Source organism: Ochotona curzoniae, unplaced genomic scaffold (genome assembly GCF_017591425.1).
Source record: "Ochotona curzoniae isolate NIBS_2020 unplaced genomic scaffold, NIBS_Ocur_1.0 scaffold_3208, whole genome shotgun sequence".
In the NCBI taxonomy this organism is placed as follows: domain Eukaryota; kingdom Metazoa; phylum Chordata; class Mammalia; order Lagomorpha; family Ochotonidae; genus Ochotona; species Ochotona curzoniae.
This window is the reverse complement of record NW_024467106.1, coordinates 46,376,012-46,390,442: the sequence shown is the minus strand read 5'-3', so window position 1 is coordinate 46,390,442 and position 14,431 is coordinate 46,376,012. Positions and strand designations below refer to the sequence as shown.

Below are 14,431 nucleotides of genomic sequence, written 5' to 3'. Positions count from 1 at the left end.
TACACTTCTTAAACATGCATTAAAAAATCTCTGAGTTTGTGAGTGTGTGTAACTTGAATTTGCAAATACTACAGGCTCTCTGAGTCTTCTTTCAAACCATTCAAACTGAGAGCAAGTGTGTTCCCAGCTGCTTGATGACCTGGCTCTGGGTCACAGTGCACACACATACACCCTGCAGAGGAAGTCCATGAGCAACATGACCTCAATTGCTCTGGATGAACCTCGAGGCTTCACTGCATGGGGCAGAGAGAGGGGAGACATATGAAAGTACCGGAGGGTCACATCTCCATATAAATAAATATATTTATTCAGTCTCTAGATTTAAAGTTTGTTGTTACTGCTTGTCATTGTTACTTGCTTGTTCGACTTTACAATGTCTTGGGCTTTAAACCCAACTCTTTAAAGAACATGGGGGCTTTTGAATCTTTGATGCATCTGAATGCAAATCTTGCATGAAGCAAAATCAAAAAATACAGAAATAAAGACTTAAGGTAGTCTTAAAGAATTCATACAAGATAGCCAGCAAGAATATCATAAAATCCCACATAAAGTATATATTGTAAAAATTTCCCAATGGGAAATGAGAAAAGAAAAAGAAATCAGTGAGATGAACTAGGGGAAAGACAGAAAGATGCGAAGGCAAGGAAAGAGAAGGAAAGTGAAACAGATCAACTTGGGTGGATTTAAATTAGGTTTTAGGCTCAAGTGAATACCTACGTGCAGTTCTAAGCATCCATCTACCACTGGTGACATGCAAGCATCCATCATTGTCACTTGCGAGATCCTTGTGACCTCAACGGCTAAAACTAAAAGCAATTTGATTGCTCACCTATATCCATAAGGGGCCAATTCTGAGCACTATCCAACCTCAAAGCAGAAAGGCCTTATGATTGGGGAAATCCCCTCACACAGTATTCACAGGTTAAGATTGTCCAAATGTAACATTTTATTGTGCTTTGATACGTCTGCTCACTGCAAGTAATGAAGATCAGCTAAATGCACATGAAATGTAGGCTGGTTATTTATTTTCCAGGAAAAAATATTTAAAGTCCCTGAATACCTTCAGGATATGGGCAACATATGTTTAAGTGTATTTTTTTTTGCAGGACTGTATTTAGGAAATCTTGTCTATGTGGACACTGTGATTATTGAAACTCTACATAAACACACATGAGAAAAATAAAAGTTATAGACAATCACATGTGAATTTTCTTTGCAAGAAGCCATGCTTAGCATGCTTAGCTTGATGTTAATATCAAAACACAGGAGCCAATGGGAGAAATCTGGAAAGTTCTGGATGTGTAAGGTGTTATGCAGATAAGAGTTGCTTCATGTCTTTACATTCCAATGATCCCTATTCTCCTATCACTAATGAATAAAGTTCATTCTGTGCTCTAAAATAAAGTTTACAGACACATTGCATGTGAAATCCATATGGCAATCATTTGTGCTCATTTCAAAAGAGGTGGAAACTCCTTAGGCCACGTCAGAGGCCCTCATTTTCAGCATTGTGGACATTTTGGAGCCAGTGAACCTTTGGGGGTTCGTCTGCCTCATGTGTAAGAAGCTTCCTGGCACCAGTCCTGATCTATGCCCATTAGACATAGCAGCATCTCTGCCCTCCGGTCTGAACAACCCAGACACTACCAAATGTCCCTTGGGAGGAAGGTCACCCTGCCCCAATTTAGGACCATGTCTGTAGGTGGTTTGGCAGGTGTTTTATTGCCATAGGAAAGCTGATTGTACATCTTAGTCTTCAACAACCACTACTGTAAATGGAAGACAAAAGCACGGACTAGTGCAAATGCTACTGGATAAGCAATCTTGAAGTTTGTGGTTCCTCTGCAACTCACCAGTTCAAAGCCATCGGGCTAAAGGAAAGCTGTTGAAACACCCAACTTTAAGTGTCTCCTCCCCAAATCCTGGCACTTGTGAGCCCCTTTGTGATGATCAAATTTTTCATTCTCCAAAGTGGGTATTATCTGTGAAAAGCTATCCGACGTACTTTGCAGAAGAAACACAACTCTTTGGTTCACTGGCAGATCCTGAGTCTCTGGCAGAATGTCTAGGACACGGTAAGTGATCAGTGAGTATTTGCTAATTGAACAAAGGAATTTTGTGTGGCACACCTTCCCCAAGGTAAGTTGGCCACTGGCAATGTTTTTCCTCCCAACTCAACTACTATCATCTCTCACAGACTTAAAAATGCTGGGCTAGATGATCCCCACATGTTCTCTCCAGTCTGGACTTACTCTGGATTCTTTGTTATTAGACTTTATTAAAGTAGAGAGAAAGGACAGCATTGATAAAAAAAACAGAATTCTATCATAAATCATAACTTAACACATATGTGTGCTATTTTCAAAGGCATATGCGTTGTTCTCAACATTTGAGAATGTCTAGAGATCTAACATCACAGCTGGGAAGGGGGTGGTACCAGCATTCTATGGACAGAATGTGGTCTGTAGACAGCTGACCTCCAATGCACAGAACACACTTCTGTGACAAATTGTCCGCCCCAAAATACCAGCAGTACCGCAGTTGAGAGACTGTTTTGGAGTTCCACATATGTGTGGCTGGTACTGTACTTGGGGGCTACTTGCTTCATTGATGTGAAGGCAAAATGAAATGAAAGCAACACTTGATGTCACAACACACCTTTGGGACTTGGGATGTTAACTTAGATGAATCAGAGCTGCGAAAAGGATACTTAAGCCTCCTTCTGCCTTGGTTTCCTCACTTTTCTTTTTTTTTTTTTTTTTTTTTAATTTTTTTTTTTAAAGATTTATTTTTATTATTTCTTTCATTGGAAAGGCGGATATACAGAGAGGAGAGACAGAGAGGAAGATCTTCCATCCGATGATTCACTCCCCAAGTGAGCGCAACGGGTCGATACTATGCCGATCCGAAGCCAGGAGCCTCTTCCGGGTCTCCCACGCGGGTGCAGGTTCCCAAAGCTTTGGGCCGTCCTCGACTGCTTTCCCAGGCCACAGGCAGGGAGCTGGAAGGGAAGCGGGGCTGCCGGGATTAGAACCGGCGCCCATATGGGATCCCGGGCGTGCAAGGTGAGGACCTTTAACCACTTGCGCCACTGCGCCGGGCCCGGTTTCCTCACTTTTCATCACATAATAATGACACATCTGTAGTTCAAAGAGGCTAAATTAACCTTCATAAATGCTCATTAAGTATTTTGAGCTTGTCAGTAAAAGTTTTATGGAAGCCAAAATTGTGATTAAATTATTAGTCTTGTAATTAGATTTTCATTTATAAATCAAGCAGCATATGACTTCAAGAATACTGAAATGTTAAAAATATATTTCCCAAGTATTCAAATGAAGACATCCATTCAAAGGTGTTGCTATTAGTCTTGATAACTGAACTCTATGAACACCTGTGTTTTTTCTTCTTTTTCTCTTGATAATGGGGGAAGATTGTTAAGCCAAGATGTAGCATAGTAGCATAGTGAGTACCCAAAGCAAGTGCTTTGGAGTCAAACACACCTTGCACTCACTTGTTATTGCATGATTACAGTCCAATAAGTCTCTCCAGGTTTCAATACTCATTATTTTTAGAATGAGAGCTATATTCACACAAAATAATTAAAATTAAAATCAGTCAATACGTATAAAGCACCTGTCCACAGTAAGTGCTTCGTAAGTGCCTTTTCCTTCCACTCCTCTGTGCTTTCCTAAGACTCAGGGAGGGGACAATCACTTTAACTCCGGACTGGCAGCTGATGCACAGGCCTCAGCTAGCCAGGAGTTTCAACCTCTTCCCCTACAAGGTGTTTCATAAAAGCTTCTGAAACATTGTAAAGCTTGTCTGATAGAAATTCCTTTTCTATTTATATTTCTCTGTCCCTGTGCTTTGAAGGCCCACAATGGATAATAGAACACCTAAGAGCAAAATTCAGGTCGCCAGAGTAAGAAAGAGTGTGCGGTTCCTGTAGCACCTGGAGAAGAACTTCAACGTGGGCCAACTTTTCTTTTGAAGTTCACTTTTTTTCCAGTGGGCCCAAAGAGAGGTCTACATGGAAAATACATTAGGAAAGCATGGTTGGTCAGAAAATGGCTGCATTCTGTGGTTCTCAAAGCAGTTTATGATTAAAGAAGTGGGCCCTGTGCAGTTTAGTTCGGGAGCTGAGCCGATCATCTGGAAGATTCAACTTGAACTCAAAAACAGAGCTGAGTCTGTGAGTGTGCATGCTGAGTTCTGAGACAGTCAAGCCAGCACTGGTAGAAGTCTGGGGTCAAGGTTCACTACCAGCTCTGCCTCTCATCCAGGGACTCTGAGGTGTTTCCATAAATGCCTTGAGCCCTGAGTTCCTTACTGCCTCCAGAGGGTTGTTTTGCAGATTAAACAATCCACGTGAAAGCAACTAGTACAGCGCCTGCAATTCAGGCACTTAGTTAAAGCTAAACAGGCCAGCCTGACACAATAGCCTAGTAGCTAATGTCTTTGCCTTGCACGTGCTGGGATTCCATATGGGAAGTCCTGCTTCCCACCCAGTTCCCTGTTTGTGACCTGGGAAAGCAGTCAAGGATACCTGAAAGCCTTGGGACTCTGCACCTGCATGGGAGACCCAGAAGAAGTTCAGGGCTCCTGGCTTTGGATCAGCGCAGCTCCAGCCATTTCAGCCACTTAGGGAGTGACTCAATGGACAGAAGAACTTCCTCTTTGTCTCTCCTCCTCTCTGTATATTTGCCTTTCTAATAAAAATAAATCTTAAATAGATAACTAAACAGGCAAATTTCATCGATTTGAGTGATATAATGTATATTTATTATAGTATCTCTCAAAAGTGTTCCATGAAGAACCTGAGCTATTCTGTAGCTGGGTGGGATGCAAGAGGTTTTACACTCACTGCCCACATTGTGTCTGAGAGACTCCCAATCCCATGTAAGCATCTTGAAAGCTCTGGCGTGAGATGCAGTTAAACAAGCATGGAAGAGGCCAGAGTTGTGCCACAGCATGTTAAGTCACTGCAATGTTACTATCCCATATCAGAGTGCCAGATCAAGTTGTGGCTACTCAACTTCTAATCCAGTTCCCAGCTAATGTGCCTGGGAATGCAGCAGAAGATGGCACAAGTATTTGGGAACCTGTCACCCATGTGCAACATCTGGATGAAATTCCAGGTTCTTGGGTTCAGTCTAGACCAGCTTCAGCCATTGTGATCATTTGGGGAGTTAACAGAGAGAACTCGTTCTCTCTCTCTCTCTCTCTCTCTCTCTCTCTGTTTCTCTCTCACTCACTCACTTTTCCTTTCAAATAAACCTTTCCCCTCAATATACCCCAAGAATGTTATCTTGTATTAATTTGATCAATTTCACCTAATGAAAAAACATTTCTAATGTTTTTAAGAATGGAACATTTGAAATCTGGCATGGTAACCTGGTGGCATATGCTTGCATGTGCCAGAATCCCATATGGGTACCCGTTAATATCCTGGCTGCTCCACTTCCTATCTAGCTCCCTGTTTTTGGCCTAGAAAAGCAATAGAGGATGGACCAAAGCCATGGGACCCTGCACCCACATGGGAGTCCTGGAAGAAGCGCCTGGCTCCTGATTCTTGGCTTTCAATTGGCTCAGCTCCAGACATTGTGATCACTAGGGGAGTGAACCAACAGACAGAAGATCTTTTCTCTCTCCCTTCTCTCTGTAAATCTGCATTTCCAATAAAAACAAATACTTTTTTTTTTACAGAAAGAAAAGTAAGTATTCCCTCTTCCTGGCTGCTTGGCTGGCCCATGCCTAGAGAAACACAGTAGGCAAGTCTGTCGTTCCTCCCAGCCCTCCTGGCCAGCCAGGCTAACACAGTGGTTAGGAAGGGGTGGTCACATGTGCTCTGGTGCAGTGAGGAAAGCCAGGGACTCTGAGCCACCCTTTCTGGACCCGAACCCCAGGAGCTCGTGTGTGCCGAAACTTGGAAGTAAAGCTACTTAGCAGGCCTATGCCTCAGTTTCCTCCTCTACCCAATCTGAAGTATTATTGAGCTAATTCCCACCTGGTTGTGATAATTAAATGAATAGCAACAAAACAGGATAAAAGGAATTACTGCATTGCAAATGCTCATGTTTCCTTTGGATTTGTAACTAGGTGTTGGCTGGCTGTCTTGGAAAACAATCCAGTATTCACGGCATGAGTTTCTCACCGGAAAAATGCACACACAGTTCTGCAAGACATCTAACTTACAAATAAGGTTGAGGGCAACTGTATCACCCAACAGTTGGGAAGATAAATGCTCATTTCTAACTTTTCCCAGCCTGTTCTAAAGAAAATAACCTAACTTCTGCTAGACACAAGGCAAAGTTATTTTAGTGCTAACCTCCCCTCGGTGGCTATGATACTATAGCATTTTGTTCCACTGATCCCATTAAGTCCCTGTCGAAGTAGAAATATGTGAAAACTGAGAATCCAATACATGTGGGAGCCTGTTTGATAGCCAGTTTTAATTACAGTAAATACATTCTGCTATGATTCTCATAGGACTGTCAGGAATATTTTTCAAAAATGTTCAGAAAACTGTGGAAGGTGTACATAAGTAAACCCCTCCAGCCATTGGTGTGTGGGGTCAGGAGGCCTGCTTGGTCACCTACGCTGTATTCACCTGTGCACAGCCAGAGGTCAGTCGTAGGTCAGCAGAAATCTGATCAACATTCTCATATTTTGAGTTGAAATATTAAGAAGTTTATTTAAAAACCCAAGTAGAGTGAATTTATTTGGAGCAGATTTTAAAAAACAAAGCATTTTCTTGAGAACTGGAAGATTTGTTTGATATTAGAAGTATTTGACACATTGATTGGAATGATGGTGGTCCTAACGGATCCCTGATCTTAGGCAAAGGCAGTTTACTATGTGGGATCATTGGTTTAGTTTTATAACCTCTAGATTCTATTTTAATGCCAGGGACCAGGCCTTTCTATGGGGGCAGGAACCTGGGAATGGTTTTTAGAAGACAAGGTATTTTCTGGTAAAAATGACAATAGAGACATCTGCTGGTAAGAGCTGGAATTACAATTCAGGATCAGAAAGAAAAGGTTTCTCTGCTTGCTTTTCTTTGCTGGCACCACATCTTGAAAGAACGGTAACAGGGTTGTACTTATTTGTGCTGGTTAGAATACTAGGATATAATAAATATTAAAAAGATGAACAAATGGGCAACTTTACTTTGAAATCCCTGGGAAAAGCATTTAAAAAGAGGGAAAGAAAAAAGTGCAACTCAAGAACATAGTGGTCATCCCAAGATTGCTAGCTGGAAGATTTCTCAAGTCAGCAGTCAAGAAAGCCTAGAAAGGGGCCCCAGTCCATGAAACCAGCATGGTCTGCCAGCCTTACTAGTTCTGAAGATTACAGAGCTGTAACTTTCTATGCCTGCATGTGTCACAAAGTCTGTTTCTCTCTTCACCTTTCCTGTGACAGGGTTTGTTAACCTGTAAGTTACAGGCCTCAAACACCTTGTTGTTGTTCTAGTATGGGAAAGAGAAATGTTCGGCTAATCTTCCCCACTGTCTCATTCATCCCAATCCCAGGCAACCCTGGCAGATCCCATGATGCGGAGTGACCTTGGGTTGCGTGGTTTACAGTCACGCACGCCAGCCCAGTCCTGGCTGCCAGCAAGGTGTCAGCGCAGCTTCTCCAGCGGCCAAAGCATGCAAGGTGTGATGAACTTTCTAACATCCCACACTCTGGGAAGCTATGGGCTTTCTACCCTTAAGCAGTAATAGCAAGTCTCCCTCTAAAATAAATTCTACAGTCTTAAGAAATGGTCTATCAATTTATCTTCTAGGTTCTTCTTAAAAAAAGAACATTTCATTTTCCTTAATGATATGCATTCTGCACAACCATACATACAGAACTACTGAATAAGCAAAACCCAAATTAAAAAAAAAAAACCTTACATTTGAGGAGTGGCAGAATTCCCACTGGGGTCCATGATTTGAAATTCCACAAGGTCTGAATTTACTTCCATCAAAGAAGGGCTTATGATGTAAAGAATGGTCTTACTGTTTAAGTCCCTTTGACTAAATCTTTCATGGATAAGTTCACCTGTAAAAGAAATGAGTGAATCACACAGATAATCAAACAAAATATTAAATAAGACCTGATAAAATAGTATAGCTATTTTATTTCAAACACTGTTTTAAAGAACAACCAAAGTATATCTTAAAGCAATATTGTGGCTATATTAAAATTCAATGCAACAAACTTAAACTAAGTTTTAGATTTACTTAGCCTCTGAAACAGCTGCTTTCCGGAAGATACAAAGAAAAGGGCAACAGAAAGTTATAGTAAAAAAAAATTATAATCTGGTACCATCTTGTTTAGTGATATATTCTGACCACTGTTTCTATAAAGCAGAAATAGTTTATAACCCAGAAAAAAATAAGAAAAACTAAAATTGTAAGGTAAACTGACTTCAGGAAGAACTCATGATAGAAAAAGAGGTCAGAGATAGGAATTGTGCGCTCTCACTACCTTATGAAAAGCGCAGTGAAAAACAGCACTAAACAGTCAGAATCTGGTTCTTCCAGTCATGACAAATTTAGGAAAACTCAGCTTCACACCCTCGTAAGCACCAATACTGATTTATAAACGCCATGTAGTAGAATCCCTGGGGAGTGTTTACCAAACGGCTGGGCACTTCATTAAATTACCCTCCAGCCCTGCTTGTTCCTGGGCACTTCACAACGAGCAGTGACAAGGACCACAGTGGCCAGCACCTGTTGTCGTGTCCTCCAGGTGTCCATGCTGTGGGCCTCGTAAGATCTTGAAGACGATCTGATCATCCTCGGTGTCGGCGTCTGATGCCTTCAGGACGCGGGAAGTGATGTAAATGCCGTAACAGCCGTTCTTCAGGAGCCCCACTTGTGAAGGGGAGTGCAGGCGTGTGAGCCGGGGGGCTGCTTTGTCCACCAGCTCCACCTGAAGCATCAGTGACATCCTCAGTCACCCACAGGCTTCTCACTCTCAGCCAGTGCTGTCTCTACTGGCTCAACAGTGGCAAACTCTCAATTTTCAGATCCCTTATATTGTTTGTTAACTTCTGCCAAAGTCTCACACTGCCTGGAATTTTGACCCAGTTTAATTGATTTGTCTATTGCGTGATGCCCCCCTACCGCCAGAACACAAACTCCAGAAGGGCAAATGCTACACTCTGTCTCCCCTCATCCTCCCTTCTATTTCCTTACACCTACCACAATGTCTAAACTCAAAAAAAAAAAACCCAGGAAGTACTTGAGGAATGAATACATATTCAAATCCACCTGAAAACAGAATTGCAGATTCAATGTTAGCTCTACAAAAAGATCTCCTCATTTTTTCAGTGTTTAGTAATTTACAGAAACACAATTGAAGTGGTTTGCAAATACATGCAATTTTGGGGTCAGGTCTTTGTTCAAATGGCAAAAACGCTTACTAAAGAGAAATGCCTCAGTTAGAAGAAAAATGAAAGGTGATCATTTTCTGACTCTTGCATATTTATCCAATTGAGGCCGAAAACCAGATAATTAAGTAGGCTAGGCTTGCAAGGAAGGGGACGGACCATGGCAGGTGTGAGGACAGGAACAAAGGTTCAAGCACTGTGAAACATTTGGTTCAGGTCTGGCTGACTGTGTGGAACTCAGGGTATCAATGTCTGCTTTAGGCTGGCAGGAAATGGAAAGAATGGATAGATACACATTGACAACACACTAGAAAGCAAACACAAGAAAGTCACTTCCATTGCCCTCACTTCTGATCACTCTGTTCTTACCTTCATTTACCTCAAAATTATATAAAGTTACAATTTTGTTCATCCTAGCCAAGTACAGAATTCATAACCAGGATAAAAACATACAATTTTATATTATAAACTATTGCAATGCTATAAACTATTGTGCAGCCATTAAAAATAAGGAATGAGAGGAACTGATAATGAAAATTTGCAAAATTTTGTGTCAATTGAAAAAAAGGAAGTTGCAGAATAGCTCATTATAAATACTGTTTTCTTAAAAATAAATACATAAATGTTTGTGTAGACCTAGAAAAGATTCTGCAAGCATTTGCACAAAACTGTCCACTGGTCTCAGAGTAGGGGAAATGACAGCTTCTCCTGTAGTTCCACATGGAATTTTGTCAGAAGTAAACATTTAAGCATTCTTAAATCGTCAAGGTTCTGTTTTTTAAGGGTTGCTTTTATTTGTCTGTTATTTATCTTCATTTAATTTGAAAGATCAGGAGGGAGGGAGAAAGGGGCAGATGTAAGAGAGAGAGAGAGAGGAGGAAAGAGAATGCTGATTTTCTATCTGCTGTTTCACTACCCAGATGTTCCCACACAACTGAGGCTGGGACAGGATCACCAGGAAGCTGGATTGAAAGTGAAGCTAGAGTTCAAATCCAGGCACACAAATATGAGATAGATGTTGGTGGTTTAACCACTGCACCAAATGGTTGCCCTCATTTTAGGAGGTCTTCAAAAACAGATCTTCTGTGTTAGTATACCAGAAACATTTTAAAATACTGGAGTATAAGACTTAGCAAAAAGACTCCAGCCACAGGGAAAATCACAAGATATGTAGCCAATTTTGTAGTGCATGTATCGAAACAGGGCCTCTTTAATCGCTGATGTCTATGTAGTGGAGAGCATTCCTGGATGCACACAGGGAACACAGCAGCCAGCTCATCTAGGTCAGCAGAGGATGTTGAGCACCTCATCGCAGGATGGATAGCAGAACAGGTTAGACAAGTCTCCTGGCCAAGCTTTGTAGCAAGTGCCTGGGTCTGTGGATGCACTAACATGGAGCTGCCCAACCAACACACCTTGGAACGATTTTTCTCATCCCTAGTGCAATGAAGCCAACAGTGTCTCAGGACTATCAAAGCCACTCAGGTAATACCCTTGGAACATTCTTCTCCACATTGGGGCTTCTAAGATATCATCAAATAACTATCTCCCATCCCCAAGTGTTGTTACAATTTGACAGCAAGGCAAGGCCTCCTCCCTCAATCCTCCAGTAGACACAGGAGAGAGAGGGAAAAAAGAGAATTGACCCATTGTCCCACTCACCTTCCTCCATCCCTTGACCTTCCCCATCCTAATTGAAGGCCCACATGGGTATGCATCCCTCTCAACTATGTAAACAATATTTAAAATAAAATTAAGAAGACTTAGCAAAAAGGCAAGAACAACACAACTTGTGTTAATTCATGTTCTGTGAGAAGTCTCTTGACCTCCAAGTCAGAGAAACCATGGGACTCAGAAGAGTATGTGAGAAAACTGCACCTTGTCAGGTTTTTATACAACATGAATGTTTCTCAGGGAAAACCTTGTTCTTTTTATGAAAAAGAACATGAGTTGACATTTCTTAGTAGCAGACATGCTCTTGAAGATGTGTTATTGCGGAGGAAGACCTGGCATATCCTAAAAGTCTCTCTAAATGCTACCCCTTGCTCTACAGCAGGTAGGGACTCTCACATCTGCACTCAGAATTTCTAAGTGGTCTGGGCATCTGATAAAATGATGAAGTGGTTGCTTGAAATACCCGAATCCCATGTTAGAGTCCCATGTCAGAGCTGGCTCAAGGCCGGGCTACTCTGCTTCGGATGCAGCTTGCTGTGAATGAACAGCTTGGGAGCAGAGATGACCATTTCATTACTTAGGTCCCTGCTACCCCTGTGAGAACTCCAGAGTGATTTCCTGATTCTGGCTCCTAGCTTTGATCTTTCCCCCAGCCCCGGTGTTGTGGGGATCTGCAGAATGAATCAATGGATGCAAGATCTCCGTCTCTCTCTCTGCTTTTCAAATAAAGCGTAAATTAAAATGCCTTTACAACTTAAAAACAATTTATAACTTTGATAAATTTTCTGCTAAACCAATATAGAAAATTATTCTTCTTGGATAGTACAGAGACGTTTTCCAATCCAGGCAGAAATCAAGGTAAGGGTCAGCATTGTGGTATTGCACATTAAGTCTCTGCCTGTGAAGCCAGCATCCAATATGGGCACAAGTTCAACACCTGGTTGCTCCACTTCCAATCCAGCTCCCTGCTAATGTGCTTGTGTGGCAGAAGACAACCCATGTATGTGGATCCCTGAACCCAGATGGAAGACCTAGAAGAAGCACCTGGCTCCTGGCTTCAGCCTGGCTCAGTACCAGCCATTGCAGCCATCTGGGGAGTGGTCCAGGAGATGCAAGCTCATTCTCTCTCAATCTCTCCCCCAATCACTTGTGCTCTCTCTTCCCTCCTCCTCTTTGTAGCTTTGCAATAAATACAAAATAAAAATTTTAAAAAGAAAACCAAATCTAAAAAAGGTATGAGTAGAGTACAGAATGGGATGAGACTAACTAAAGCAAAGAACAACAACGGTTGCCTGAGCATGTGTGAAGTACTTCCTGTGTGATGTGTCACCAAGATTAGGCCCGTCTCTCTTGTCCCTGTGCATGATTCTTTCATGGCATTTTCTGGACCTCCTGGTCCAGCAGACTTCTAACAAAGCAGATCGCCTTCTATTTGTAGCAGGCTTCATTCATTCTTAGACCTTAAGAGAGGAGACTGAGTCACCCAAAGATGAAAGACTGAAGCCTATTTTCTGCTTTTGGACTCCAAGCTGCAGGATCATCTCCTACTGGATTTCTATTCTGTTAGGGTTGGGGATTCTGTAATCACATAAGCTAATAATCCCTTAAATTCTATCTAATGTACTATATTACATACACAAAACATTTATGTATCTTTTAAATATGCATCTCATAGAAAGATATTAGTCTATACACAAGAGGTTCTGTTTTCCTGGAGAATTCTGGCTAATACAGAGACTACACAGTAAGGGGGAGCATCAGAAAGCATCCTGGCATAAAATACAAATTTATGTCTTCTTTGCTGTTAGTGGAAATGTGTAGAACATGAGTGAACTACATCCAAGAAGAGTGGGTTCAGGAGACAGAGCCAGAATATATTTCATGTGTTTTGACTTAAAGTAAACCACACTATGGGTGCTCCCTCATCTAAGAGTCAGCACGTATGGCAGTTGGGTACCACAGGAAGGACACAGAGGGATCAGAAAGCCTTGAGTTCCTTGCATGTGGTTGAGCACACGAATTCATTTTTTGAGATGTAGTTTCCTCTTCTATGACATATAGACAATAAAACTTAACCTCATAGAAATTTTATGAGAACCAGATATGCTCTATATAAAGTGGATCCAATCTACAAATATTAAAATAATTTTAACAGCTGCTGTTACTACCTTCACTGTGTCTACATGTGTAGTATTGGTGCTGTTTCATGTTTTCATATGTTCATTACATGCCAGTAGATGACATGGCCCAGTGAAGATTTACAGTGTAGCAATCAGTTAGCACTGTCTTATAACCGTGGTTACAGGACACTGAATAGCAAAAAGTTTCAGACAGCATGCAGAGTGCTTTATATATCACACCTTACTTCCAGCTGCAATGCCCCAGACATGTTTACCAAACAAGGAAAAGTAGATTCAGAAGATCAAGAATGCAAAACCTCTTCTAAGGTTACACAGCCAATGAATGGCCAAGACAAAATTCAAAGCCAGATGTAGTTGATTCCAAAGCCTGTATGTTTTTCTTTTTTCTCTACTGCCATCAATTGGCATTAGCCCATCCATGGGGACCACATCTGGTTTACTGCTAATCTTATGCATGGCATGCTGCAGGTGCACAACTGTACTTGAAAGAAATAAGGAAACTGTTCTTATAATTGCTCCCATAACATCTCTGGGGCCATGAGCCGTGCTGGCCATACTTGCCTGAATGGTGAATGGAACAGGTTCTTCGCACAGTCTCCCATCCACAACAAAGCCATGGTTTTTCCCATCTGTGGCCACAAAGGTAAAGCCATCCAGCGGGGAATTCCCTCCAGAGTGCTGATAGGTCACGCCCCCACCATCCACATCCTGCTGAGTGAAATTGCGGTGCAGTAGCGCTGTACCCCACAGGTAGAGTTGGCCGTGCTGCGGAAGCTGGGCTAGGAGGAAGGTGAGGTTCTCCACCGGCGTGTCCGGGTCGCTCAGCTGCAGGCGGTCAGGGGAAAGCAGGCCCAGCATGCCTTGGACCAGTCTCAAGCCCTTGTTCCTGGTCACTACAGGCAAGGCTCTGTCCACTGGCTCCAGTGTGATCTCAAACACCCCGTGCTTGGTGTGCAGTCCATTGCTGACGAAGAATCTGGCAAAGAGAGGCAAGGTAGCCTTCAGCATGGATTCTTGTGTCACCATCCACTGGAATGAAATGATAACAAGACACACCTTTACTAAAGGGTATGTCGTGCTGTGACTTCAAGGAAGGACCAGGGCCAGATCATTCAGAATGTCTTTCCATCAGGAAACCAGTCATGGCGAACACTTCAATTAACCATCCCAGCCCGAGGGTATTTTCTCAACCTTGATGGTAGACTCCTGTGATGGAGTGGGCAAATTCTGA

General features: G+C 42.1%; 1 protein-coding gene across 2 annotated transcripts in view; it reads right to left on the bottom strand.

Moving 5' to 3' along the window:
- Positions 1-14,431, bottom strand: part of FREM1 (FRAS1 related extracellular matrix 1) — a 122,216-nt gene that overhangs the window by 22,840 nt on the left and 84,945 nt on the right. Inside the window, exons 24-26 of one of the 2 annotated variants that reach the window (XM_040962821.1) lie at positions 13,762-14,176; positions 8,724-8,925; positions 7,902-8,049 (exon numbers count right to left, since the gene is read on the bottom strand). In XM_040962821.1, the coding sequence (XP_040818755.1) occupies positions 7,902-8,049; positions 8,724-8,925; positions 13,762-14,176 (765 nt within the window). Of the gene's footprint in view, positions 1-7,901; positions 8,050-8,723; positions 8,926-13,761; positions 14,227-14,431 lie in introns of those variants that run through there. The other variant, XM_040962822.1, reaches the window with a different exon arrangement.